This window comes from Aspergillus ochraceoroseus, assembly GCF_002846915.1.
Source record: "Aspergillus ochraceoroseus IBT 24754 chromosome Unknown P175scaffold_7, whole genome shotgun sequence".
Classification (NCBI taxonomy): domain Eukaryota; kingdom Fungi; phylum Ascomycota; class Eurotiomycetes; order Eurotiales; family Aspergillaceae; genus Aspergillus; species Aspergillus ochraceoroseus.
The window spans coordinates 1,179,772-1,205,500 of record NW_024468482.1 but is presented as its reverse complement, the minus strand read 5'-3'; the positions used below and the strand labels follow the sequence as shown (position 1 = coordinate 1,205,500).

At 50.5% G+C, this 25,729-nt stretch overlaps 8 protein-coding genes and 1 non-coding gene across 9 annotated transcripts; 5 read left to right on the top strand and 4 right to left on the bottom strand.

Annotated features, from left to right (window-relative positions):
• Window positions 1-813: 813 nt before the first annotated feature.
• On the bottom strand, window positions 814-926 carry P175DRAFT_0t109. Its single transcript has one exon. It is a non-coding gene; the product is annotated as a tRNA-Ser (tRNA).
• Window positions 927-1,235: 309 nt separating this feature from the next.
• Window positions 1,236-6,215, bottom strand: P175DRAFT_0503607 (GAS2 domain protein). Its single transcript, XM_040897666.1, has one exon. The coding sequence runs from the start codon at window positions 5,751-5,753 to the stop codon at window positions 1,677-1,679; it is 4,077 nt and encodes a 1,358-aa protein (XP_040750195.1). The 5' UTR covers window positions 5,754-6,215; the 3' UTR covers window positions 1,236-1,676.
• A 121-nt stretch (window positions 6,216-6,336) lies between these two features.
• P175DRAFT_0503605 (checkpoint protein HUS1 family protein) lies at window positions 6,337-7,973 on the top strand. Its single transcript, XM_040897665.1, has 5 exons — window positions 6,337-6,509; window positions 6,575-6,693; window positions 6,743-7,556; window positions 7,631-7,707; window positions 7,793-7,973. Exons 1-5 carry the CDS (start codon window positions 6,467-6,469, stop codon window positions 7,817-7,819), a joined length of 1,080 nt encoding a protein of 359 aa, XP_040750194.1. The 5' UTR covers window positions 6,337-6,466; the 3' UTR covers window positions 7,820-7,973.
• A 355-nt stretch (window positions 7,974-8,328) lies between these two features.
• On the bottom strand, window positions 8,329-13,999 carry sec16 (COPII coat assembly protein SEC16; the record flags this gene model as incomplete). Its single annotated transcript, XM_040896059.1, has 2 exons — window positions 8,329-8,909; window positions 8,968-13,999. The coding sequence occupies 2 exons, from the start codon at window positions 13,997-13,999 to the stop codon at window positions 8,329-8,331; spliced, it is 5,613 nt and encodes a 1,870-aa protein (XP_040750193.1).
• Window positions 14,000-14,864: 865 nt separating this feature from the next.
• On the top strand, window positions 14,865-15,634 carry P175DRAFT_0534572 (uncharacterized protein; the record flags this gene model as incomplete). The annotated part of the gene is made up of 2 exons (XM_040900147.1): window positions 14,865-15,192; window positions 15,243-15,634. The coding sequence occupies 2 exons, from the start codon at window positions 14,865-14,867 to the stop codon at window positions 15,632-15,634; spliced, it is 720 nt and encodes a 239-aa protein (XP_040750192.1).
• Window positions 15,635-16,076: 442 nt separating this feature from the next.
• P175DRAFT_0503602 (NAD(P)/FAD-dependent oxidoreductase) lies at window positions 16,077-17,505 on the top strand. Its single transcript, XM_040897664.1, has 2 exons — window positions 16,077-16,148; window positions 16,240-17,505. The coding sequence occupies exons 1-2, from the start codon at window positions 16,109-16,111 to the stop codon at window positions 17,424-17,426; spliced, it is 1,227 nt and encodes a 408-aa protein (XP_040750191.1). The 5' UTR covers window positions 16,077-16,108; the 3' UTR covers window positions 17,427-17,505.
• Window positions 17,506-17,753: 248 nt separating this feature from the next.
• Window positions 17,754-20,605, top strand: cwh41 (mannosyl-oligosaccharide glucosidase; the record flags this gene model as incomplete). The annotated part of the gene is made up of 7 exons (XM_040899042.1): window positions 17,754-17,997; window positions 18,070-18,549; window positions 18,615-18,772; window positions 18,820-18,865; window positions 18,925-19,303; window positions 19,390-20,302; window positions 20,357-20,605. The coding sequence occupies 7 exons, from the start codon at window positions 17,754-17,756 to the stop codon at window positions 20,603-20,605; spliced, it is 2,469 nt and encodes an 822-aa protein (XP_040750190.1).
• Window positions 20,606-21,036: 431 nt separating this feature from the next.
• Window positions 21,037-21,557, bottom strand: P175DRAFT_0495159 (MMtag domain-containing protein; the record flags this gene model as incomplete). Its single annotated transcript, XM_040896058.1, has 3 exons — window positions 21,037-21,056; window positions 21,113-21,456; window positions 21,520-21,557. 3 exons carry the CDS (start codon window positions 21,555-21,557, stop codon window positions 21,037-21,039), a joined length of 402 nt encoding a protein of 133 aa, XP_040750189.1.
• Window positions 21,558-21,740: 183 nt separating this feature from the next.
• On the top strand, window positions 21,741-25,242 carry P175DRAFT_0559621 (uncharacterized protein). The gene is made up of 6 exons (XM_040900935.1): window positions 21,741-22,168; window positions 22,243-22,250; window positions 22,303-22,351; window positions 22,410-23,227; window positions 23,285-24,057; window positions 24,139-25,242. The coding sequence occupies exons 1-6, from the start codon at window positions 22,064-22,066 to the stop codon at window positions 24,975-24,977; spliced, it is 2,592 nt and encodes an 863-aa protein (XP_040750188.1). The 5' UTR covers window positions 21,741-22,063; the 3' UTR covers window positions 24,978-25,242.
• The last annotated feature ends 487 nt before the right edge of the window (window positions 25,243-25,729 follow it).

Below are 25,729 nucleotides of genomic sequence, written 5' to 3'. Positions count from 1 at the left end.
TTATAACCCCATTAATAAACAGCACGCAACCTCCCATGTCGTCTCGATCTATAGAACGGCCGCCGTCCCCGCCCACCATACCCGCACGTAAGACAGGAAACAAGCACGCCAATGATCGAGACGACGCCATACACGATGGCTTTGATTCCGGCTGCGATTGCATGCACGAAACAACAGCACCCATATTGAATGGGGTTGGGTTGTTATTTGGAGAGCTGGAAGAGGCCTGGGATGGGTATGTAGAGAAGTCGTACTATTTATATATTCCCGTACTGTATGTACATACTGTATATATATAGATAGTATATATATGTATATAGTTTACAAGTGACATCACCGACGAAATAAGGGAACGAACCAACCACCTACACAATTCACACTTCCCCCAAACCATCATATCATATCATACCTGGCTGGTATCGTCTCGGACAGAATATACAAGCCCATGGCGTCATACAGCTTGCCGCTCCGGTGATCGTCAATACCTGAGTTAAGCGAACTTACTTACTTACCTACCTAGGTACCCAGATAGTATTCGAGGGAGAAATTCTGTCCAATAGAATCCGAGCCGTGCCCTGATTTGAATCATGAAGGGCATTGATTGTCTTACAGTAAAAGGTGGTTTGATGTCATCGAGGGAAGAAGTATTCCGTCCAAACAATAGGGGTTTTTTTCACCTATGCATCGGGAAAATAATAGACCCAAAGGGGTATTTGATTTATTTACTAGCATCAATCAAAGTGGTTGGTTTGTTTATCGGGACAAGGAAGCGGGATATAAAAAAAAAAAAAAAAAAAAAAAAAAAGAAAGAAACGACAAGACTGGGATTTGAACCCAGGACCCCGAAGGGATCAGCTAAAGATGGAAGTCACTTGGTAGTACTCGCATATTCGAGGCTGACGCCTTAACCACTCGGCCATCTTGCCAGATGCTTGTGATAACGAGCTGGGAATTTGGATCCTTGTATTGCTTGGGGATTGTTCAAGTTCGTTTACTATTCCCCATCTCCCATATTATTGTTTGCCGCGAGATGGCAGATTTGTAACAAATACCATTATGCACGGTTAAGGATGGATGAACGAACTACCTCAATCCTATTCGTACACTACGATCGACGCAAGGTAAATAAAAGTAGTGTATTCTGAAATCCCCGCCTAGGTACCATGTCTAACATGTACATCGAAGCAAAAAGGCACCCCCGATCGAAATAGATCTATATGGCAAAATAGAAAGTCAAAGGGGAAAAAAGGAACTGCCTAACCTGTATCTGAGGGTATCTTTCTGCGACAAACAACGACAAAAATAGGATCCGCATCAAAGACACGAAGAATGAGGAAGAAATGAATAATCCAACGACCGTCAAAAGGTACCACGAGTCGGGGCAAGAGGAAAGCAATCCCGATCGACGCAACTCGCTAAGCAGACGATAATGTGGGAGATATGGATGAAGAAACGAAAAACACCGATAATGCAAATGTAAAGGAGCAGGACCCAACACTTTTCCATTCCGATCCGAAACAAGAAACCCAGGGAAACGGTAGACGCCATGCTAGTAGATCAAGTAGATCGCAAACAGAAAATATATATATGAAGGGCCGAAGAACTAATCGCAACGCCCATGAAGGAGGGTTCGAACGTATATGGGGAGGATGAGGAGAATAGGGGTGCTGCGGGATTTAGCGGCTACCGAGGCCGCGCAATGCGACACGCTTGCTGGAGCCAGCTTTTCCGATATCACTGATACTCCGAACCTTGGGTAAAGTGGGCGTGTTGGCGTCAGGCTCATTGTCCTGCGGCGGTACCCCGAATTTGAATGGCCTCAAGGAAGAGCTTCGTCGAGCTTGGCCAAGGATATCCTCCACCCAGGCTTCACTTTCTGGGCTGATGGAGGCATGTTTGGCTCGTGGGTTTGGCCCCGCAAGACCAAGAGGTATCGCATGAGATGATGCACCTCCTGCAATGGTTGAAGGAGAACCATAGCGAGCCTCGCTGACAGAGGACATAGCGCCCAAGGACACGCTAGAGGAAACCGACAGTCGCCTGCGGGCGAATGTAGAAGAAGACATGGGAGAAAAAGATACATTCGGTGCTTCACCGGCACTGACTGCTCCGAATTCTGCCATGTCCGAGACATTGGAGAATCGCCGAGTCTTGCGAAGGGCCAGGGAAGACGACGGGCGGTGACCGATGACGGATCGGGGACGGGAAGGCGTATGTCGGCCGCTGCTAGACGGCGGTGGCGGTCGACCTCCCGGAGGTGAATAGGATGGGGATTCACGGGAAGAAATTCCCTCCACTTCGACCCTTGGGGTTTCAGATACGTGCCGACGACCATGGTGGATGGCGTATTCCCGTAAATATTCACCCAGATCTGCCCAGCCACCTCCAACTCGCACCATGACACGTTCTCCAGTTTCGCCCACGGAGCGGACAAATAGCTTCGTAGGAGCAGACTTGCCACCTCGATGAAGATGATAGAGCTTCACTGAGCTCTCCTCTGGGGCGTGCGCATGCGAGTGCCGCCTTCGAGAGACGGCAGGCCGAAGAGTAAGAGACGGCGTAGGGGTGCCGCTGCGTGATGGCGTGCCCTGAGGCGAGCTTGATCGGAACCTTTCCCTTGGTCGGAAGGGGAGGGAGGAGGTGACCGATATCCCGTCATCATCTTGATCAGCTGGAACTAGATGGATACTGGCTGGGAGTGTTGTCAGGATCGAGTTGATTTTCTCGTCCATCTGGTCCTTCGGCCTCAGAAGTCGATTAATTGGAGTAGAGGATCGAGACTGAGTCTTGTTAAGATTTGGATTGGTGGTGGGGACCTCGGAAAAAGAAGCTCTGGACTTATATGCTCCAATACTTTCAAGGCTAGGATGTGCAGTAAGCTGCTTCCTCAGCCGAGCGGCCTTTATGTGGCCAAGCGAGTCACTCCGGGATGTGGCATGGCTCAAGTTCTTCGAAATGGCCGTCTTGGGTTTCTCTTGAGGTACCACCCCATGTGAGCTGTCGGACTCGGGACCGGAGCTCTCTTCCCGGGTAAATGCAAGGTGTTGACCGGCAAGACGTCGCATATCACTGGTCGGGGTGGAGGACGTAGTCTTGTCGCGCCGCCGTGCGGACTCTTTCTGCCCCAGTCGGGGGTTTAAATGGGTGGCGGCATCGCTATCCTCCGCACCAGATCCAGGTTCGAAATTCATTTCTAACCGCTCGTTGATAAATCGCTGCAACGGGAGGCTGAGTGCCCGATTATGTGCAAAGACGTCTCGTGGAGATGGTTTTTGAGCGTCTAGGCGTAAAAGGCGGTCCTCGCGCAATGTATGATCGCTATTTGGTGAAACCGCGTCAGATGGCTTGTAGGCTGTTGGGGTATGAGGAGGAGGAGGAGGCGTTTCCAGAAGAAGCGGCGTTGCATTTGAGGAACAAGTTCGGGGTTCACGGATCTCGGGACTTGAGACGAGTGATGGGAAATCGGATAGAGATCCGTCAGATCCGTGGGAAGTCCGTCGAACCCGAGATTTCTTCGAGTCATGCTCCGGCCGTCCAGACCGGGTTTTGGAGAGTTTAATGGGACTCTCTAAATGCTGCTTTGGAGTGTTCTCCGGACTTGGTTGTTCCGGTACTTCAACTGGGCGATTGTCCACCGGCGATTTGCTACTATCAAAAGGAATGAAAAGGGTTGGGGACTCTAAAAGAGAAGTCACTGGATGATGGACAGGGGACGTTGCGCCCCGGATCGGCGATATCGTGGCAGGGGGATTCGGAGTCACATTTGCGAGCACGACATTAGCTAGGATGGTATTTGTATCCTTGACTGGTGCGAATTGGGGACGATCATCGACATCGGTGATAGGCTCCGGTTCTTCACGAATCTTTGGCAGCCCAGCATCTTCCACCGATGCAATGGGCTCTTCGGGGAAACATCTAGCTTCAGGGGAGGGATCGACTAGACGTGGAGCAAGAGTTTTGGGGTCTGCCTCCAACTCCTGAGCAGGAGAAACCTGGGGCTGAGCATTTGAAGCCAAGGAAGGGCTGGGAATGTCGTCAACCACCTGCAATGTTGGTTCAGTTTGGGTAGGAGGATCATGTGAGGGACCTGCGGAACTGATGTCGGACTCAGTCCCAGGCGGCAGCTCTTCGAGGTGGGGTTTCTGCGAACCCGACTCCGAGGAACGCACAGACACCTCCTCGCCCTGTGGGTTGCTGACGGGAAGGATTTCGAGAAGCGGTGAAGCTGTTTCTACAGGTGACTCGTCAACAGAGGATGGAGCAATATGCGCTCCAGCACCGATGTCGGGTTGTGGCATTTCTGCAGGGGCAGGGGCACTGCAGACTTCATCCGCATCGATAATCGGACTTGCGTGAAAAAGAGGCTCATGTACCTCGCAATCGCCAGTCGGCAATGTCGATGGGGACGTTGGATGAGCCGGGAGAGGATTTTCTCGTGTCACTGGCGAAATTGCCTGGTGATCCCAAGTAGTAGTAGGAGGGGTGGGTCTGCAAGGGCTGCCGGTTTCTTCAACAATCGTTTCCATTGGAGTTCGCCCGATTTGCAAGGGGGTGAGTCGGGGTTGAGGTTCTGGTTCAGGGATGCAAGTTACGATTGCGAGGTCAGTTTGGGCGGTTGCGGATTCAGAGACAGATTCGACCAGTGCAGGACGGGGAGTATTAACGAGGGGCTCTTGGATCTTAGGTTCAGTCAGATCGCGCTGTGTCTGTTCGCTGCGGTTGTGCATGGTAGAGCTCGTTGCCAGGCGGCGCCATTCATTCTCCACAGAACGTTTCTCCGCCTGCATAACCCACGTCCCGAACTCGGACTCGATGGCTTCCAAGTCGTCGATCCAGCTCTCTGGTAGGGAGTCCTCGCGTCCCTCCAGCGCGTCTAATATCCGATCCATGCGCCTCCCAGCTGATACAACAGTGGACTCCAAGGTAGCGCGTTTGACATGATAGTTTGCAGTGGAATACAACGCATCCGTTTCGGTCGGCGGATCCGATGACGTCAGCAGATCTAGAGCAGCATTTAACTCGGACCGGGCGAACTTGAGGCTATGCAGCAGGCCGGGGACCTGGCGGAGGACGACCAGGCGAACATTCCAAGTGGAGAGTAGGCTATTGAGGCGGGATAGTAGGGGAAGGGCGCGAAGAATGGTAGCCGTAATGACGGCGGTAAAGTCGCTTAATTGAACATAGCTAAGCGGAGGGGGCATAGACATGGTGCTATTCGAGGATGAGGGCCGAGACCTGCCTGGAATGTGGGCATTGAGAACGTGTTCCTTTAATTCTTCCACACCTAAGCCATCCATCCCTTCCTGAATCTCTTCGATGCGTTTCTCATGTCCCTCCACAACGGATATGGGAAGACTTCCACAGGATGCAGGTTGGGTATCATCCGGCGGGGGGATGAACCCCTGTCCCAGGTGAACATCGTTGCGTTTCGGCCAGTTCCACGCCTGAACTTCCTTGTACCACAGACCCAGCTTCTGGGCTGCGATTGCGGCACGAATACCGAGAGCTCGTTCCGCGGGAGAGACCTGCGAGATGCTCCTGGTCAGGATATCATGCGCCACCTGTTCATTCTTGGGGACCAGATTGGTTGACGAAAGGGCCTGCAGCGTGGACTCTGGCGACAAATTACCGAGGAGAGGATCGATGGTATGATAATTCGGAACGGCCAGCCGATCCGAACCAAGAGGTTGCGAAGTGGCAGAGGGCGAGGGCTGTATGGGCCGATGAGGCGGGGTGACGCGGCTGGTCGCCATAACGAGGTAGGTGAAAAGCCGGAGCTCCGGGGGATAACGAGTGGGATGGAGCGGATCAATTAATGGACGGAGGTCGGGTAGCAGAATCAAAAATGGGAGAAATGATCAGAGGGTGAAGAGTCAGCATGCTGAGACGCGATCTCACCAAGAATCCGGAACAGCAGGAGAAAGGGAATCAGATGTGAGGAGGTAACGAAGGAATATACGATGAGAGAGAGATGATAGATCACACAGAGAGAGAGAGAGAGTAAGAGAGAGTAAGAGAGAGAGAGAGAGAGTAAGTGAGAGTAAGAGAGAGTAAAAGAGAGTAAGAGAGTAAGAGAGAGTAAGACAGAGAGTAAAAGAGTGTAAGAGAGAGAGAGAGAGAGAGAGAGAGAGAGAGAGAGGACCAGCGCTGTTGTCTCGGATGACAATTGAATCCTAAGAATAGAAAGACAGAAAACTGAAGAGAAGAAGAAAACGCGAGGTGGATCCAGCACCAAAAGGGGGAAGAAAAGAGCACTATTGATGGAACTATTGTTAACCATCTCTAATTCTAATGATGATATGATCTTATAATCTTCATTTTAATTCTGTGTCTATCGTCATCTCGGGACATTTCTTCTGCATCCTAATAATATCAATTCCGCCCGGGATGAATTCACAAAAGGCTCCTTGCAGATGATCCATTTCCCAGGAATCTGAATGAGTGAAGAATTCCGAAGAGATCCAAGATGCGTTTCTGCAGCCAACTCACCAATGATCCCACCCTCACCAGTACGTGGGAAGTACTTGAAAAGGATGCACTTGATTGAAGTGGAGGGACTAACGAATATTCTAAGAACTCATCGGGTCTCTCTCATCCCTGGGAAAAGTCTGCTGGATGCGCCTCCAGGATGACCTCGTCCGATTCACCATAATCCCGGATCAAGGCACCCAAGTATGGGCTCAACTACCCGTTGTACGTATCTGACCTATCCGTTATTCCTGTTGAATATTCACACAATCAGGACTCCATCTTCGAACAAGACGCATACACCCTCGAATCCAACACCGGCGTCATTAATCTCGAAGTCCCCCTGGGCGCTCTGCACCGTGCGCTGCGCTCCGCCGCAAACGCCTCCTGGGTGCAATTGCGTCTCACCAAGAAAGGCAACATCCCGTTACTGGCATTAACCATTCGCACCAAGTCCTGGACCCAAGCACAGAATGCGATTGGCGTTCACGTTAACCAGGGAGAACAAGACGACACCACCACCACCACCACCACACCACAGGGACAAGAACAAGGACTAGGACCAAGAGGCCAACGCGAACGCCACACAGTCATCACGCAAGAAGTCCCCGTGAAGATCCTGCACGAGTCCGCGGTCGAAGCTCTCCACGAGCCGCGATGTCGCGACCCCGACGTCCACATCATCCTCCCCGGCTTGGCCCAGTTAAAGAGTATCTCTGAGCGATTCACGAAACTCGCTGCGGACGACTCTTCTTCTTCTTCTTCTTCTTCCTCTGGTCTTAGCGGCGCGCCTACCTCCGCCACCACCTCGGTATCGCCGAAACTAGAGCTATCCGCCAACATGCACGGCTCGTTACGGCTGGCCATCACAACAGACAAGCTGCGGATTTCGAGTGTGTGGACGGATCTCGTGAACCCGGCGCTCGATCCAAGTCAGTTGTCCCAGACGCAGCTCGACCAGTTGCCGAGTGAGCGGATGAGGGCGTTACCGGGCGACGACGAGGCCGGGTGGGCGAAAGTGAGGATTGATGGGAAGGATTGGGCGAGGGTTCTGAGTGTGGGACGGTTGAATCCCAAGGTTGTTGCTTGTGAGTTTTGACCTCATCTTTTCTTTTTCTTTTTCTTGTTTTTCCATCGAGCACACTGTCTAATGATATCCAAGGCTTCATCCATGAAACGGCGCTGATTCTCTATGTGTATCTTCCCGGGAGTTGGAATGAGGAGGATTCATGTCTAACGGTGGGGTTTCTTTTCTTTTCTTTTCTTTTCATACAAGATTAATTAATGGGAAGGATCATATATGCTAATGATAATATCCGGACAGTATTACATCAACTCATACCTCAACTAGTACTTTTGAACGAAACCTGCTGCACTCGTAACAAAGCCGGCATACTGACGACTTCGAATCGCAACTCGATGGAAAATTCTGTCATCAAGGATATTATTAAATTAAGCACATAATTAGAATCATATTTCATAAAATCACAAATAACCATCATAATGGTTCAAACCTCTTCCATCAACCCATCCCATGGCCATCATCTCCAATGTTCACAAAGGGAATTAAAACAAGAAAAAAAAAAAAAAAAAAAAAAGCAAGGTCTGTAAATGTACATGGATCCATACAGATGGGGGATACAAGATTCGGGTTTGACGCAAAGTCATCCCAAACGAAAACGCCCGAAAAAAAGATAAAAGATACGGCATGCAAGATTCTGGAATAAGTGTAAGACCAGACCAGAGTATACACTTTACAGCATGCAAATGGGGGCTAAGGGGATGCGAAAGAGAATCGTCAAGACATGATAACACCAAGTGTTAAAAGGCCTTCGCTGTTGAAAGCAAGCAGCTGCCATCTTATTTGGCCATTACGTCAACGTAGCCACGGCCCTTCTTTCTCCCCCTGGCAGCGTTGCCCTTGCGCGCCTGCGGAGCCCCCAGCAAATCGTCAATCGAACTCGCGTTGCTCAAGGACGTTGCAGGTCGAGGGGGAGGCCCAGAGGAGCTTCCTGGCCGGGAGTTCATCGCACCGGCAGAGACAGCACCAGTAGAGACAGATCGCCCCAGTGTTGGTGGGGGAAGACCAAGTGATGATGGCACAGGGCTAGCGGAGAGCGGTGGCGGAGCACCTGCCGACGACGGAGGCCGGCTGTTGGGTCCTCCCAAACTAGGAGCCGGAGGAGGTGCAGTGCTACCGCTGGCACTTCTGCTGGGAGGAGCCAGTCCCTTTGGCGGGGGTGGAGTAGCACGAGCTTGTGTGGCACTATTGGGATCCTTTTTGTTGACCCATTTCTTCAACTCATTATCATAATAGAAGGAGCTTTCCTCGCCAAGCTTGGCGCGAATCGGTCCTCCGCTAATATTGTCGGCCTCTTTATTTCCACGCCGGACCCATCCAGAAAACCACCAGCCTCCCTTTGCAGGAGCAGGTTTTTGAGCTAAAGAGAAATGGTTAGCAAGGTGATTAGCAAAGAAAAAAAAAATTAGATGACTTACCATCAGCTTCTGCTGCTTTCCGGAAGGCCTCTTCGGCTTCGCGATCCTTACGCTCGCGTTCGGCTTTTTTCAAGGCGGCGGCGCGAGCAGCAAGGTCATCATCATCATCCTGCATGTCTGAACTGGTGTGTCGTAGCTGCTCATCACCCTCTTCATTAACTTCCATTTCTGGACCATCAATACTAGCGGAGGGAGGCTCATAACCGGTGCTGCCAGAGGGAGGCTCGTAACCAGTGCTTGCAGGAGGCTCGTAGCCAGTGTTTGCAGTAGGAGGCTCGTAGTCAGTGCTTGCAGCAGGAGGCTCATATCCAGTATTGATAGCGGGGGGCATGTATCCTCCGCCTTCACCTATATGGAGATCTGGCGCGGAAGCGTTGTCCAGGGAGTGATCGAACGAATTCTGTACCGGGGGTTGGTAGGGCGAGTCATTGGCAAACAGCCCTTGCGGTGGCGCAGAGGGTGTCTCTGGGTAGGTTTGAGTTGCCATGTCTTCGTCAACAGGGGCAAGAGACATGCATGAGGTCTGAGGGGGCGTGGACTGGTACCCAGCAGAGGGTGAACCATACATCGGACCTCCTTGATACGAGCTGTTATCGGGTGCTGGAGGAGGATACTCTTGCGATCCGCGTCGCTGGCCATAGGAGTGCCCAAAAGACGCAGATCTCTGCGAGTCGAGGGACGACCTACCACGACCTTGATCGGGCGGCGAGTTCGGCGCATATTGGTTACTCGGCTGATATCGTGAAGGTCCACTGGTGGGGATTGGTTGCGGTCCAGGGATAGGGTACGGGCCATACAAGTCTGTCACAGAAGGTGAACGGCTCACGGTGGGTGTGCCGGCAATTTTGGCGAAAGGGCCAATGTCTGGCTCTCCAGCCTTAGTCGACCCCGTAGACGCGGCATCACTGTCATCACCGGCAACGAAATTGCTAAACCTATTCCACATAGAGGAGGAGACTCTCTCCATGCTGGGTTTAGATATCCAAGAAGATCCTCCATCACCAGAGGTCTGCCTCAGGCGCGTAGACAGTTCGTCAACTCCGTAGAACAGGCGTTGGTGATGATATCCTGAGGGCTTTGTGCTAGTCTTATGGACAGCGGCGATAGCTTCACAGTACTGAAGCGCCTCGGAGATGCGGCCACGATCTGCAAGTGATTGAGCGTGAATAAGTTTAAATGCCAAAAGATGCGGAAGGGTAGCTGCCGGAGAGCCCGCTAGTACAGATGTAGCATATTCATATGCCTCAGTAAGTAAAATAGCATCATCATCTAGCAAAGCAGCAGAGGATGAGCGGTGGTCAGCTCCGAGTAGTACAATGTTGCCTTGTGGATCATCCGGCCCACCAAACACAGAAGCTCGGGAGAAAATAAGGCAGATATGAGCTGCCTCAACCCGGCCATACGTCAACAACAAGCGGCCCAGAGCCAAGAGAGCCTGATGATCTTCAGGACTGCGGTTACTCAGAACCAAACCCAAGGTATCTCTCCAAGACTCAAGGCCAGCCAGAGCATTCCTGGAGGACCCTTGTCCATCCACTTTGCTGACCATCTGTAATCCGGCCCTGGCAGAGGGGGGAACAAGTTCATCAATACTTTCTTCGATATTTCCAGCAAAGATTTCATACAGAGCAGCCAGGGACTCGGCTTTACCACAAGTAGACCTAACCTCGCGTCTGACGAACTCTTGCACGACTTGCTTCCAAACAGACTTCTCCATGGTTGACGCAATTATCATCGCATGTCCCCAGAGGCGACTGTCAGCCGCTGTCCAAACCGCTTTCTCTCTGTCACCAAGGAGAAGACTGTTCTGAATACCTCCTAAGGACTTGGACTCAGTGGAATCGGGTCGAGAACTAGCGTCAGGCTGGGTCATAGAAAAAGACTGGACGTTATTTCCATAGGTAAGATCCGACTCAGCATTCTGCAGGTGAGGGAAAATCACGTTCCTCACAGAGGTCTGCAGCTCAGGCGAGCTTTGCAAGCCGCCATCATGCTCAACTAAAACTCGCACAATTTTCCAGAGCAGAATCTTCTCCTCGTGGCGCGCGGAGGAGTCAAGGTGTGACTGAATAGCTTCCGGAACCCCTTCGTTTTCAAAGGCAGCAATCTTGCTGGAAAGCCAGGCAATCAGGTCCTTCTTCTTTGATTTGGTTCTCAGAGGGCCGGGGTGCTGTACAATGCTCTCCGGTGAAGGAGTCCAATCGCTGAGCTGTAGTATTTTCACCTCTCCAGGGCTGGGCTTGATCTTCGGGGCGGCCTGGCCAGCACTGTACCGTGGGACATGTTTAGCGAAACAAGAGACCACGGCACCACCAAACCCGAACTTGACGATCGGGGCACCTTTCCATCTTTCAAGAGGATCCAGTTCTTGCCCATCGGTGGGCGGAATGAACTCGAGTGACTGGGAGATGGCGCGAGTATGGCTGGAGCCTACAACAGGCGCGTACGGACTAGCTGTCTTGGTCGGAGAAGTAGAGCCATGAACAGAAGCAGGTCTCTTCAATGGATCGATGGGTGGCACAGACAACCGTTGACTTAATTTCTGTTGAGTAGGGGACTGTGTCTGCGATCTCCGAGGAGGAACAAGGGGCGAGTCATCTGAAGACGGCGCATAGGCTGACGGGCCGGTACTTGATTGCGAAAGACGGCGCGAAAACTCCGCCACATATGAAGGAGGTGCATATGGGTTCCTGGGTGGAGAGGTCTGCTGATAGTTGGTGGAAGCATCCCCCTGAGTATCCTCGCCAATAACACCTGCAGTAACCGGGTGGACTCGAGGCGGAGATGCATAGATAACCCCCGTATCAGTTAGGGATTGTTGCTCAGGAGGAGGTATCTCCGGGGGAGCGGGCTGCGAGGGAGGAAGCTGTTTAGGGATTTCCTGGGATTGGTAGGAAACCTTTTCGTGATAGGCTAGTGGACTCGAGGTACGTGGCTGGAATGGTAAAGCAACCCCTTGTCCCGGAATGTTAGGCGGCTGAGAGACGTACCGATTTTGGGGGGGAAGGGCGGTAGATTGGGGAGGAGCGGGAGAGTATCTGGGGTTCGCAGCTGGCTTGGGTCCAGGTTGCAGGCTTGGTGGTTTTGGAGAATACCTGGAAGCAACACTAGGGACACTAGGAGGGCCTAGGCCGCTCGGGGTTAATGTGTTCGCATATGGTGCTAGTCTTTCCGGCTGCTGTAGCTGGGGTTGAACTGAGAGGTCATTCGGGGGAGGCAGCTGGCCTACCGGAGGAGGAGCTGGTGCGTTGAAATTCTGTGCATAACGCCCCGAGCTTGCAGGCCGCGAACGAGGTCGAACCGGGGGTAGGGGAAGATCCTCGTAGAAGTTCTTCGGAGAAGATGCAACCGGAGGAACCACTGGTTTGGGTGGGGAAGTAGAGCCCAACGGCGGGGCTGATAGCGGAGACGATGACTTTGGGGGTGGTACTGGAATGCTGCTACTTCGGGGGGGGGGTATTGTTGGTGGTGTATGGGCAGCCTGCGCCACTACCGGCTTTTGGGAAGGTCTGCGGCGTCGGGTAATATCTTCCGGGAGATCGTAAGGAGACTTGTAGCCCTCTTTAGAGCGTTCCGCAAAGCTCTCCGCCTTGCCCAGCGGTGCAGGTGGCTGGGGTTGGGGATTGAAATAGTCAGCGGCATATGCGGAGTTCGCTGGAGGGACGACCCCTTGGAGCAGATCCGAAGTAGAGGGCTGATGGGGAGTGTATGAAGTTTGCTGCGCCTTGGGCCTACTCGAGCCTTGCGGAGTTCCAAAGGGGCTGCGGAGCCCTGGGGGGGTCGCATCCGGTACATATCCATTAACGGTCTGAGAGGGTTGTTCCTGAGTAGCTTTCGCATCCCCGGTGGCTTCGTCGTCCAACAGTAAATCATCGTCATCATCAAGGGCTGCCTCCCAACGTGCTGCTAGGTCCTCCTCAGCCGGAGCAGCTGGGAGCTCATCACCAGAGAGTTCTGCCTCCCACCTCGCCGCCAAGTCCTCTTCCTCTTTTGGTTCCTGTACTTGCTCCTGTTCATGCTCCTGTGCCTTATTGTCTGATCCCGATGCCGCAGCCGCGAGGATGTTGTCGAACTCTTCTGCCGTCGGGGAAAGAGGACTAGTAGGTGAGGTTTGCGAAACATCAAGTGTGCCCAAGACCTGGGAGGTGCTCTTGCGTTTGATATGAAACGGAATTTTAGCTTCCTTTCCGTTTTCCGGTGCTGGCATCCGACTGGTACTGAAAAACCCGTCGTCCTCATCCTCATCATTAGCAAAAACAGTGTCCAGCTGGCTCTCCTGGTTCGCCGGTTGCTCAATCGGTGTTTCTAGGTTATCATCCAACAGAGGCATGCCCTCTTCGAATCTGGACTCTGCTTCTGGTGGGGCGAAAATCGGCTTTGTTTGTGTCTTCAGCTGGTCGAAGAAGTCGCCCTCGCCATCGTCGACACTTTTCGGGCTTCCCCAAAAGTCATGATTGGTACCGCCAATATGCCCATTAATAGGCGTAGGAGGCTCCTCCGATTGACGCTCGATGGCCCATGGATCATCGTTGTAAACACTCAGCCCCTGTACCGGGCCCGCAGCAGCGGCTTCGCCATTGAGAACATATTCGGACGACTTTTCGCGGGTCTGCGAGACCTCGAATTCCGCTACATGGTCTTGTGATGGATCCGACGCGGCCTCAACCATTGTCTGCTCACGTTCGGGTCGGGACTCGGGTTCAGGTTCGAAAGTCTTCAAGTCGTGATTATCCTCGACTACCGGAGGTACGACCTCCGAAGCCTCTTCTAGAGACTCAACTGGTGTCTCGGTAGGAATGAGAAGTTCACCGCAAGCCGACGGTGTTTCTGCGTCCTGCACAGGCGCAGGTTCATCCAGACTAGGTGTATCAATGGCGCTTGAATCGGCAGGTTGCATGGTGGGTATCGGGGGAGGACAGGAGGCAGAAGCGGACTCGATCAATGCGTCGCTCGTCTCAGCCGCGACGAGATTTCCGTTATCTTCGGATCGCAGCGCCGGATGCCAGACGGCGGATGCATCGTTAAGCTCCATGATGCGTAGAGACTAGATTTCGCATCCGCAGGATGTCAGACAGGAATCTGACACGTTTTCCCTTTTAAGCTAACTTACTCAGCCCTAGGATCGGCAGGGTAGACGGTGGTATATGGGGGAGACGTCGAATTTCCGCGAGACATGAAACAGATTCAGGAAGAGGAAACCAAAAGGAATAGAATAGAATAGAATGGCATAAAATAAAAATTAAAAAGGGAATTCACCGATGTGAAGAATTAATGAGAAAAGCATTACAAGGAAGGGAAGATTAAAACATGACTGCGTGGTGAGAATGAATTGAAAACGGCCAACTTCTCTCCTCGTGGATGCTATATTATGATGATTCTAACATAGAATCAGGTCGTGTCATCTTCGGGCCGGAATTTCTTAGGGTCCGGCGGATTATACTCCGACGGTTTCCCCATACCAATTTCGATTTTTGAATGTATATATATATATATTCGGTAGGTACCTTACTTGTTAATATCTCATCTAAGCTATATGATTAATGCTAAACATTGCCTTTTTCAAGACATTATTAGGATTGGTGTCTTGAATTGTGCCATTATCTGGAGAAACTTGTCGTAGGGAACTAGCCGCGCAACCGGTACAAACCACCTCCCGTAATAATTCCCAGGGAGCTTCGACACCCAAATCATCTAATAACAACGACGGGGGATTGTGAGAAATACTCTTCGCACTTCGAATACTGCTCCGCTATCTGTCCCATGCACGTCTAAGGCCTACTTTTATCCACTTAATTTTATTGGCTATCACTCTCCGGTTTATTAGCCTTCGAGAACATTAAACTTCCACCTTTCTTGACTAGGAACTCAACCAAGCTCTGAAATTTCGGCTGGCGACAATGACAGAGCCACCAGCAAAGCGCGCTCGCCGGGTTGATAGCTCAGCAATGTGGGACATGGACGATCGAAGGATACGCTCTCCTGAGTTAGACTCCGACTTGGATAGGCGCCAAAAACGCGAACCCCAGCCTGGTGACGGAAGGCGCGATGGCCCGCGCGAGGATAGAAGGTACCGCTCCCGGTCAAGGGACCGAAAAGAACGGCGGCGAGAAAGAAGCAGGTCAAGGGATCGCCGCGACCGGGACTGGAAGGATAGGGATAGGGACGGACGGGAAACGCGAGTTCGCGAGAGGAGCAGCAGTGCAGACAGATACTATGATAGAAGAGGTATGTATTCTATCGCCGTTCAATTGGCCAGAGTTCTAATTGTGGAAAAGGTTATCCTTCGAAAAGTGACCGGTATCGCGACCGCTCTCGATCGCCGACACGAAACGGTAACAGGGACAGATCACCACCCCGAGGCTCTAGAGGCGACCGCAGGAACGAACGCAAAGATCCCCGAGGCCAGTTGAACGGCACCACAGATTTGAAGAAGCAATCAGACCGATACAAGGATGATATTCACATGGATCTTGACGATGCGGCTGGAGAAGATGATATCGAGGAAATGATTCGTCGAAGCATGGGATTCTCCAAATTCCGGAGTACCAAGAACACCAAAGTACCCGGTAACAACATCTACGGAGTGCGAAAGGAAAAGAAGAGCGAATACAGACAATATATGAACCGTGTAGGAGGTTTCAACAGGCCGCTCAGTCCCTCGAGGTGAAAGGTGCTAGATCCTTGTCTGCGATTCTGCAACATTTGCTTGGATTTCGTCGTCAATTTTTTTCTCAAATGATTCAATACTGGAGCCGTTTTATCGCTACGGGTTTGTAACTACATGCATCACTGGAGTTAGAGCTATTTATGGGTTATCGGGTTTATCTCAGGGGTGCTTTTTTCGACACACCCGATCTTCAAGAATCTCAACGCTATTTGCCTCACGTTTGCATTAATTGAAACATTGACACATTAACAACAAATATCCACCCAAGTATTGGAAATCTGGTTCATCCTGGTTCATCTAAAAATCCGATGTTGGGGGGGTAAATACTGAAATGGAGGGGCGCGGCACATGACTCAAGTGACGTAGGCCCATTTATCTCCTTGATTTGTCAAACTTGCTTCTTCAAACTACCAACTCTTTCTTATCGTGGTTTCTTTAAGTGCTCTCGGGTCTCGGGTCGCGCAGTGCGGCAAGATGTCAGTTCCAAGTGAGCGTCGTGAGATTGTTATTATAGGTATGGCTGAGCCACGAGTTTGTGCGGGCTACCCCGCACGACCAAGGCGGTTTTCTCTATCCTAGATACTGATAATTCGATTTCACTTTAGGTGGCGGTATCATTGGTTGTTGCTCCGCTTATTACTTAACTCGACATCCCTCTTTTGACTCTTCGCGACATTCAGTGACTCTTCTTGAAGCGTCGGAAATTGCGGGGGGAGCATCAGGCAAGGCGGGCGGTCTTTTGGCATTATGGGCATACCCAAGCAATATTGTGCCCTTGAGTTACAAACTACATGCGGAACTGGCCAAGGAGCACAATGGTAAAGAAATATGGGGGTATCGACAGGTTGGCTGCGGACAGCTTGTTGCTAGAGGCCGCCCACTGCAGGAAAAGAAGGACGCAGGCAGAGATGGCAACTCGGTGTCTCTTCAGAAACGCAGCCCAGCAGCTATGGGAAAGTTGAAAACGGCTCAAATGCCCGAGGGCCTAGACTGGATTGAGTCGGGCCTTGTAAGAGGCTATGAAAGCATGAGTGACCCTGGTGAAACGGCACAAGTTCACCCATATCTTTTTACAACGTCAATTGCAAAGCTGGCGGAGGAGAAGGGCGCCAAGATAACATTAGGATCAGTTGCCAGTATTGATTATGAGAACGATGCCGTCAAATCCGTCACATACACGGCCAAGGAAACTGGTCAATCGCACACCATCCCTGCAACCGATGTTGTAGTGGCTGCGGGCCCCTGGACCACTTCCGTCATGCCCGAAGCTCCAATTTCTGCAACACGCGCGCATAGCGTTGTTATACGCCCTACTAGGCCAACTAGCGCACATACTCTCTTCACCAATATTGAGATCCCAGCTGATTTTGATCCGGCCAATCCATCACGTCCCACTGTGGCAACCCCCGAGATCTACGCTCGCCCCGACGATACAGTCTACGCCTGTGGAGAAGGAGACCAGACTGTTCCGCTGCCAAGTACCACTGCTGATGTTGAAGTCGATCAAAAGCGTTGCCAGGACATCATCAACCAAGTCGGTGCTATCTCTGACGTCCTACGGGACGGAGAGGTGTGTGCGCGGCAGGCCTGTTACTTGCCCAATGTCACTGCTATCCGTGGGGGCCCATTAATTGGCCATACGGGTACTAAGGGACTTTACCTTGCTGCCGGCCATACCTGCTGGGGGATTCAGAATGCGCCAGGCACAGGAAAGCTAATCAGCGAGTTTGTGTTTGATGGTAGGGCAAAGAGTGCGAATATCAGGTCTTTGGACCCCAGGAGTTTTCTGTAATCCCTAGAACAGATTAATGTACATAGAATTTACAACAGCGAAGAGATAAGACTATCAGGGTAATCTAATTGTAGATCAATTGTAGGTCAAATGTGTGTCAAATGTGTGTCAAATGTAAAAGAGCTTGGAGCCACGGTAAGTTGCGCGGTCCGGAGGCCAGCAATGAGAAAAGCTCCCCCTCGGCTGATGACAGATAAGTAGTAGCAACAAACTCCGGACAACGACACCGACAAGCTCGCAGGAGCTGCCTATTTGCGCAGCCACAATCCATGCTGCAGCCTCAATTTCAGAGGCATTGATTTCTCTCTTTGTGATATCTTGTCGATAATGCATCTCTCTATTCTCCCCCCCCTCTTAGCACCGCTATTATGTGCGGTCGGGGTCCTCTCGCAAGGCTCCACGGAGGATGTATCAGTCCTGGCCAGCGAGGCCGCGAGAGCCAACAACCAGTCACTTCTCTGGGGTCCTTACAAGCCCAATCTGTACTTTGGAGTCGGTCCTCGAATTCCGAACAGTCTTTCCGCAGGTTTGATGTGGGCAAAAGTGGACAATTTCGCTACTGCGCAACAAAGTATACATCCAGAGCTAGCCTGAACTGTACTTACAAGAATTAAGAGATAACCGTGTGCTGATCCTTTGAAAGACTTTAGACACACCTGCGAACAAAATGACGGAATGGCAGGCTATGGCTGGGACGAGTACGATATCCGAAAGGGCGGGCGCGAAACAATTCACGATGCCGGAAACTCTCTCGATTTGACAATTGATTTCATCAAGGTCCCTGGAGGACAGCACGGAGGCAGCTGGGCTGCTAGGGTGAAAGGTGTTCCTCGTGATGATGCCTTACCCGACCAGCCGGTAACGATTGTCTTCTATAGTGGATTGGAAGGGCTAGGAAATCTAGGTGTCACCACAGAAAGCGAAGATCCTCGAGGATTCGAAGACGATGTTAAGCTCTCTGGCTACACTTCTGATCTTGGAGACTTTACAATTGATATAACTACGGGTGCTAAGACCAATGCGTATCCTCAGCATGATCATCCCTCATATGAAGACAAGCCATTAGATCGGACCTTCGTAGCCAGTTTATCAGTACAGCCAGAGCACATCTGGCAGTCAAAGAGTTAGTAACAGGGCCCCATTCTTGCCGTTCTTGAATTTTCATGCTTAGGTACTAATTTCATACAGTGATTCTATTCTCTCAGATGAAGAAGGCAGTTGATGAATGCATCGGGAAATATGGAGCGGAGGATCCTCCTCCACCGCCGCAGGTTTTCACCATCAACAATGCTCCAGGCGACGGTAATGTCCAGTACGTGCAGAAGGTTTTTGCAGGGGCTTTTGAGGTATGCAGCATCCCGTATTACCCAAACGACAAGCTTACGATTTGTAGTTCGATATTCTTTTCTCCTCGGGATCTGCGCCACAACCTCTCACTTGTGAGTAAAACCGAAACTCTAGGGAGCGATGAACTTAATACTGATGGCGTTATTTAAAGCCGAGACAATTACACGCGAGATCGAAAGCACCTCTCTCTCCTTCGCCGAGAGGTTTGAGAAGATCCTCTCTCCCCAAGCCCCCTTCAACTCGCCCAAGTACCTTGAGTTCTCTAAATCAATGTTCTCAAACCTTGTTGGCGGTATCGGCTTTTTCCACGGCTCTGATCTGGTGGACCGTTCTGCTGCATCAGCGTATGATGAAGAAGATGAGGGTTTCTGGGAAGAAGCTGCGGAGGCTAGAGCCCGGGCACAGCCTGTGATGGAAGGGCCAAAGGATCTCTTTACCTGTGTACCTTCCCGCCCTTTTTTCCCGAGGGGATTTCTCTGGGATGAAGGTTTCCATTTGCTTCTCGTTATTGATTGGGATACTGATCTCGCGTATGTACTGCCCAGGGTGTGCATCAAAGCATGCTTTACTTTAATACCCGCAAGCAAGTTCGATGCAACTAACTAGCACCCATTAGGCTTGAGATCGTGAAAAGTTGGTTTAATCTCATGGATGAAAACGGTTGGATTGCTAGGGAGCAAATCTTAGGTGCCGAGGCTCGAAGCAAAGTTCCAGCTGAGTTCACAGTTCAGTACCCTCATTATGCCAATCCCCCGACCCTCTTCCTAGTTGTCGAGGCGTTTGTCGACAAACTTGATGCTCAGAAGAAGAACAGCTCGATTGGGATATTTGCCGAAGACGATAACACAGAGAGCCTTCGTTCTGCTTTCCTAAAGCATCCGGAGTTGGGAGAGGCCTACATGCGCTCGATTTACCCTCTACTAAAGACGCATTATTTCTGGTACAGATCCACTCAAACTGGGGATATTACGTCTTATGACCGGGAGGCGTTTTCCACCAAGGAGGCATACCGCTGGCGTGGGCGGACTGTCCAACACATCCTAACTTCCGGCCTCGATGATTACCCTCGACCTCAGCCTCCGCACCCAGGTGAACTCCACGCTGATCTTATCAGTTGGATGGGTATGATGACCCGCACTCTTCGCCGTATTGCCAATGCCCTTGGAGAGACTGAAGATGCCGAGATGTTCCAAAACTATGAAACCGCTATCGCACGAAACATCGACGATCTTCATTGGGATGACGGAGCACAGACGTACTGCGATGCTACAATCGACGAGTATGAAGAGTCCGTTCATGTTTGCCATAAAGGATACGTTTCCATTTCCCCCTTCTTGACAGGTATGGTGGGCCCCGACAGCCCGCGGTTGAAGGCAATGCTGGACCTCATTGAGGACCCGGAGGAACTCTGGAGTGACTACGGTATCCGGAGCTTGAGCAAGCGGGACGAACTATATGGAACAGCGGAGAACTATTGGAGGGGCCCTGTTTGGATGAATATCAACTATCTAGTTCTTAAGAACTTACATGTGGGTTTTACAATTACCCGCACAATTAACCTGATACTAACCAATTTAAAATAGGATACCGCAACTGCACCCGGCCCTCAACAGGAACGGGCCCGTGTGATGTACTCCAAGCTCAGAAAGAATTTGGTCGAGAATGTCTTCCGAGAATGGAAGAAGTCTGGATTTGCATGGGAACAGTATAACCCTGAGACAGGAAACGGACAGCGGATACAGCATTTTACTGGGTGGACTAGCCTGGTAGCCAAAATGATGTCCATGCCCGACCTCCCCGCCAGCGGAAAGAAGGGCCATGACGAGCTTTAGAATTCTTGTCTTCGTTCAAGTTTTGTATAGAGCCATAGGGCAGACATGGGACTCCGGAAATTTGTACACCAATGATTATCCATGAAACGCCAAACTCCCTGTCCATTACCTCCAGCATATAGATAACCCAATGTCGCCAGCGTAGTAAGACTTTGCCGTAGCTTACCTATCTACGAGAACGATCATCCCGGTGTCTTCTCTCTCTACTCTTAGATCGAGAGTACGATCGCTTATTATGCCGGTCCCGGTCCCGGTCTCGTGACCTCGATCTGGATGTGTGTCGGTGGCTTCGATGGCTTCGATGGCGGCGATCGCGATCATCTCGAGGCCTATGGTGTCTGCGTTCCCGGTTCCGATCACCGCTACGATCCCTCTGGCGTTCCTTCCTTGGGCTCCTTGAACGGTCGCGCCTCCGTCTCCGACTGTCTCTATCATCGCGATCTATGTTTTCCTCAATAATCAGCATATCAGCGTCACTCCGGTGGGTAAATAAAAGGATATTGCCACCTTTTGTGACGGCATCAGAAAATGCTTCACGGGGCAGCGCGCCCTCATTCTGAGTATCCTTCCCGCCTAATGGAGTCAAATTGGCATTTGATTCGGTGCTTCTAGACGGCAACGGAAGACCCAAAGCAAGCGCCATGGCCTCCTCCTCGGCTTCTTTGACGCGTTGTCTCTCCTCTCGCTCCTTCCTAGCCTGTTCATCCGGGTCATCCTCTCCGCGAGCATACCACTGCAAATCCTTCCCCTGTTGCCAGCGCCCTACCGGAGCCATAAGAGAATGGCCTAGGTAGTTTTCGCGATGCGTAGAATCTTTGACATCGGACCATTTGAAGTCGCCGCGGCCGCCGCTATATGAGATTAGTCAATTACACAGACGAAAGCAGATTAATCACAGCGGATTTGCTTCCTACCGGCTCCCCTCCTTGCGAACGCCCGCAACAAGATCCATTATATCAACGTAGTTTCCGTTCCACAAGTGGCTTCAGACCAGTCGACTGCATGAAGCCGCGCAAACTGAGGTCTGCAGTAGACCTGGATGTGGCACGTGCATTTTAGCCTGAGGCAGCCAATCAGCCAATCAGCCCATCAGTTTCGAAGACTTCATTCAAGCACTTCATACATTGAGACAACACTCCCCCATATTTCCGAGAACTTTGGAGGGTGTTTTGGGGTTTTTTTCTTCTTCTTCTCTACTCTAGCTACTCCCTATTTGAAAATGCTTATCGCAAGTAGTTTGCAGAGGATAGACGCCTCCTTCCATGTGATGTCACTCGGGATCTGATACATATACCCCTCGTGTCGTCAAAATATCAGTATCTTCCCGTCACCTCAACTGTGTTTTTTTTTTTCTTTTCTTTTCTCTAATATATGAATCTTTTTCTGGAATTTTATATTTCCCCAACCCGTCGTGCTCTGTGACTAAAATTTTAGCCATAACGACTGTAACTTTCCAGAATGGCGTTCAATAATAACGCTCATCGACCGACTCCAGGTCCGAAGTCTCGCCATCGCGAAGGCCTACATCTGAGAGCGCTGAACGTCGAGAAAGGATCGAAAAGGGTGCGTATTGACTGATTTACTATGTCGCACGTTGTTCCAACTCCCTAGGATTCGTCCACTGACATTTGGATCAGTTTTCCTCGTATGTTATCTTGCCTGATCCTGGCCGGCGCAGGTACTGAATATGGCTCTAGTACAGACTATCCTTTCCCACCCCAGACTGCCACTTGGCGCAACAATTTGGTAACTAGAATTTCTGTCCTCGATTTACGTTTACTTTATTCTTTCTGACTGGTTGAAGACTGCGCTCTCCCAGCGTCGTAACCTATTGTTTGTTGCTTACAATCATCAAATCTATGTCTGGGAGCCCGCTGGATCGTTCCAAATATTGGGATCTAAACCTGAGATGATCATTACGCCAGTCATGAAGGAACCACACAACGGTGGATATATTTCACAGGCCTTCCCTCACGCGATCAATAACATCCTGGTAGATGATTTGGGTCGAGAGGAAGTATTGTTACTCGTTACTGATTCTGGGAATGTCTGCGGGTACCGAGTTGAAGCAATCTTTTCAGCTCTAAAAAGAGCCTCAGAGGAAAAAGAACCCAAGCCTTTGGATAGCTCCCAGGTGGACCCTTTCTTCGTCGAGTATGTTGAGGCCAGTGCTTGGGGTCTGGCGATTCACAAATTCGCCCGCTTGATCGCCGTATCGGCAAACACTGGTTTAATTACTGTGTTCGCTTTCGCACTTGTTAATCCCGCCTCTGGGAGTGCCGATGATTCGTTCTCCCAGTTGGAAAGCAATGGTGGATTTGCTGATTACGGTCAAACTTGGCTACATATTAGGACCAGCGACCAGTTCGCACAGCTCCGACACTGGATGCCAGAAAAGCACCGCACTCGCAACATTAAGTTGTCTTACACTGGCCATTTCACCAACATTCCGTCAGTCTCCTTTTTGAACTGTGACCTTGACCCCAATGGAGTGTGGATGGTTAGTACAGACATCGAAAACAAACTCCTAGTTTGGAAGGTTTGGGATAGCCTTGGGCCATTTAATCTGGTCCATTTCAATGAAGTCACATTTAGGACCTTTCCGGATACTTTGCGTAACGAGTAAGCTCTGATTCTTCTGATCAAGTTAAAAGACAATATACATATTGACCTTATCAGCAGCGAACGTGGATGGGCTGTCATTGCTCTTGACCCACGTAGCTTTCACTTGCTCAGATCAACAGAAGAAGCGTGTGGTGGTCAACCCCAACGACGGATAAAGAACGGAAATGCAATTCTTGACTTGACAAAACTAATTAGTCGAGTATCTAATGCGTCGCATTTGTACAACTATTTCCCTCCCGCAGCCAAGGCCGAGCCAGAGGAGCCAGTATTACCTGATATTTTCGGAGCCGATTGTCTAATAAGTACGAAAAATGGTTCACTCCAATCCGCTGTTCATGGTGTCCGTGATCCTTCAGTGCCCCCCGACCCTAGTGATCTTGCAGCGATCAACCCGCTTCCCAGTGTCAGCAGTAGCTTTCGCCCTTCTGAATCCGCTGACACTTTTAGCCACCGGGCTGTGGACGGTTCTTTTCATGAAGATCACTTGAGTGATGATAGTCCATCAGATACAGACCCAGAACCGGACGATCAGCAAGATGCAAGCCATAATGAACTTCTAAGGGCCCTAGGAGGTTCAGATGAACACATCAATACCCCCATTCCTCCCGGACATGGGCCTTTGACAACCCCAGAGTTCCTTCAATTTGCTCTTCTCGAAGCGCTCGGCGGTGATGTCCATGAAATCGAGCAATTTCTTGGTGAAAGCATGGATCACGACTCCACAGACGAGGATGATTATCTTAATGATCAGGAGATGGATGAAGCGGACGATGACTCAGACAGCGACAGCCCAGAAGTCGGTAGTCTTGCATACCAAACCTTCGATCGTATGTACCCTAGTATCTCTACATAAAATCCCCCGCCTTACTAGACGGAAAGATATGCTAATCCATATTCGACCACTTCAGCTCCAGCTAACTCAAACTTCCCAATTCTTCATTTCTCGCAAACAGACATCCGTCTAGTCTGTCACCCCTTCTCTTCCCACGCAAGCGTTGTTTGCGGTGCCCCTCTGCGCCAACCCTTCACTCACCCTATAGTATCCCTCCGAGCCTGCGACCGCTTTAACATGGTCAAATACATCCCCGAGCACGGTATCGTCATAGCAGCCTCCCAAAAAGGCCGCGCAGCAGTCATTGCACTGACCGAATCTAAGAATATTGGATTCTCCTTCCGAATAGACTGGATTGTTCCTTTCGAAAGCCAAGAAAAATACGGCGACCGCCCGCTTATCCCCCTGCTAGGCATGACCGTTGGTCCTATGCAAGGCTTCGAAGCACCCCCAGACGTCCCATACATCCCTCGCAATGCCGACGACAATACCCTCATGTTCCATTACAGAGACACACACACCCATACCGACAGTAACAACGACGAAACCGAAACCGAAACCGAAACCGAAACACGACTACCAAGCAGCAGCAGCAGCAGCAGCAGCAGCACATCATCTACATCCGCTCGTAGCCCACGCCGTAGTGGTGGCAACAATGAGCATTCCTCAGCCTCAACTCCAGACCCCCGACAACAGCAACCGCCTCTCACGTTACCAGAGTGCCATGCCAGAGCTACCCGCGCATATCGGCCCGAGGAGAGCTGGCGTGGCTGGAACCCGTCTCGCCGGTATCGCCTTCTACTCATGTTTGCGGACCATACCGTTATGAGCTATGAGTTCTGGTATACGTGGAATTCTTCTTCCGATACCGGTGATGGCCTTGCCATTGACGAAGATGAGTATCTTATCGTTTAGAGTGGACATGGGGAGACACAGCATATCACATGGGCTTCCTTGTAGAAGATCCCTTATTTGGTTACTTCTATGGAAAGTGTGTTTGTCAATTAAGATATCCCATCTCCAACTTGGTTCGATTGTTTCTTTCTAGTCCCTTGCGGAGCGGAGAGAGGATTTAGTCCGAATCTGCGAGCTTCTTGTATATATATTGTTTCGGTAGTGGGCATGGTTTTTTTCTTTTTTTTTTTTTTTTTTTTTTCGGGGTTCAAAAGTCGTTGGAAGGAGAGCGCAAGATATCCCGATCCAGCATGTCATGCAGACTGCCCTCAATGCGAAAATTTTCGTCGTAAAAATAAAACTCCACCGATAATTATAAATAAAATAAATAAATAATCCAATATTATTCCCCTCGACCCATTGCTTACTATTGATCCTTTTTTTTTTTTTTTTTTTTGAAACCTCTTAACAGAATCATGATATGATGTACATACATACATGGAGAACCAGACTTGATCTCAACAGAACAATGGAAATCAGCTTGTACATGAGTGACTAGCTTGGTAAACCAACACTAGAGACCAATCATTCGTTAATACAAATGCAAAAAAAAAAAAAAAAAAAAAAAAAAAAGTCATCATAAATACAAAAATTTGCAAATCAGAAAGTTGCCCCCAAAACCGGTTTATAGTCATGATCGTGAAGTCGTAAAAATGTTTTAAGAATGCACTGATGATTGAACACAAAGTCGTAAGAATATAAGAAAGTAAATC

Coding starts and splice junctions, on each gene's coding strand:
- P175DRAFT_0503607 (XM_040897666.1), bottom strand. CDS start 5,753: ATGGCGACCAGCCGCGTCACCCCGCCTCATCGGCCCATACAGCCCTCG.
- P175DRAFT_0503605 (XM_040897665.1), top strand. CDS start 6,467: ATGCGTTTCTGCAGCCAACTCACCAATGATCCCACCCTCACCA. Junction 6,694..6,742: donor TATGGGCTCAACTACCCGTT/GTACGTATCTGA, acceptor TCACACAATCAG/GACTCCATCTTCGAACAAGA. Junction 7,708..7,792: donor AGGAGGATTCATGTCTAACG/GTGGGGTTTCTT, acceptor ATATCCGGACAG/TATTACATCAACTCATACCT.
- P175DRAFT_0503602 (XM_040897664.1), top strand. CDS start 16,109: ATGTCAGTTCCAAGTGAGCGTCGTGAGATTGTTATTATAG. Junction 16,149..16,239: donor TCGTGAGATTGTTATTATAG/GTATGGCTGAGC, acceptor ATTTCACTTTAG/GTGGCGGTATCATTGGTTGT.
- P175DRAFT_0559621 (XM_040900935.1), top strand. CDS start 22,064: ATGGCGTTCAATAATAACGCTCATCGACCGACTCCAGGTCCGAAGTCT. Junction 22,352..22,409: donor CCACTTGGCGCAACAATTTG/GTAACTAGAATT, acceptor GACTGGTTGAAG/ACTGCGCTCTCCCAGCGTCG. Junction 24,058..24,138: donor TGCATACCAAACCTTCGATC/GTATGTACCCTA, acceptor CGACCACTTCAG/CTCCAGCTAACTCAAACTTC.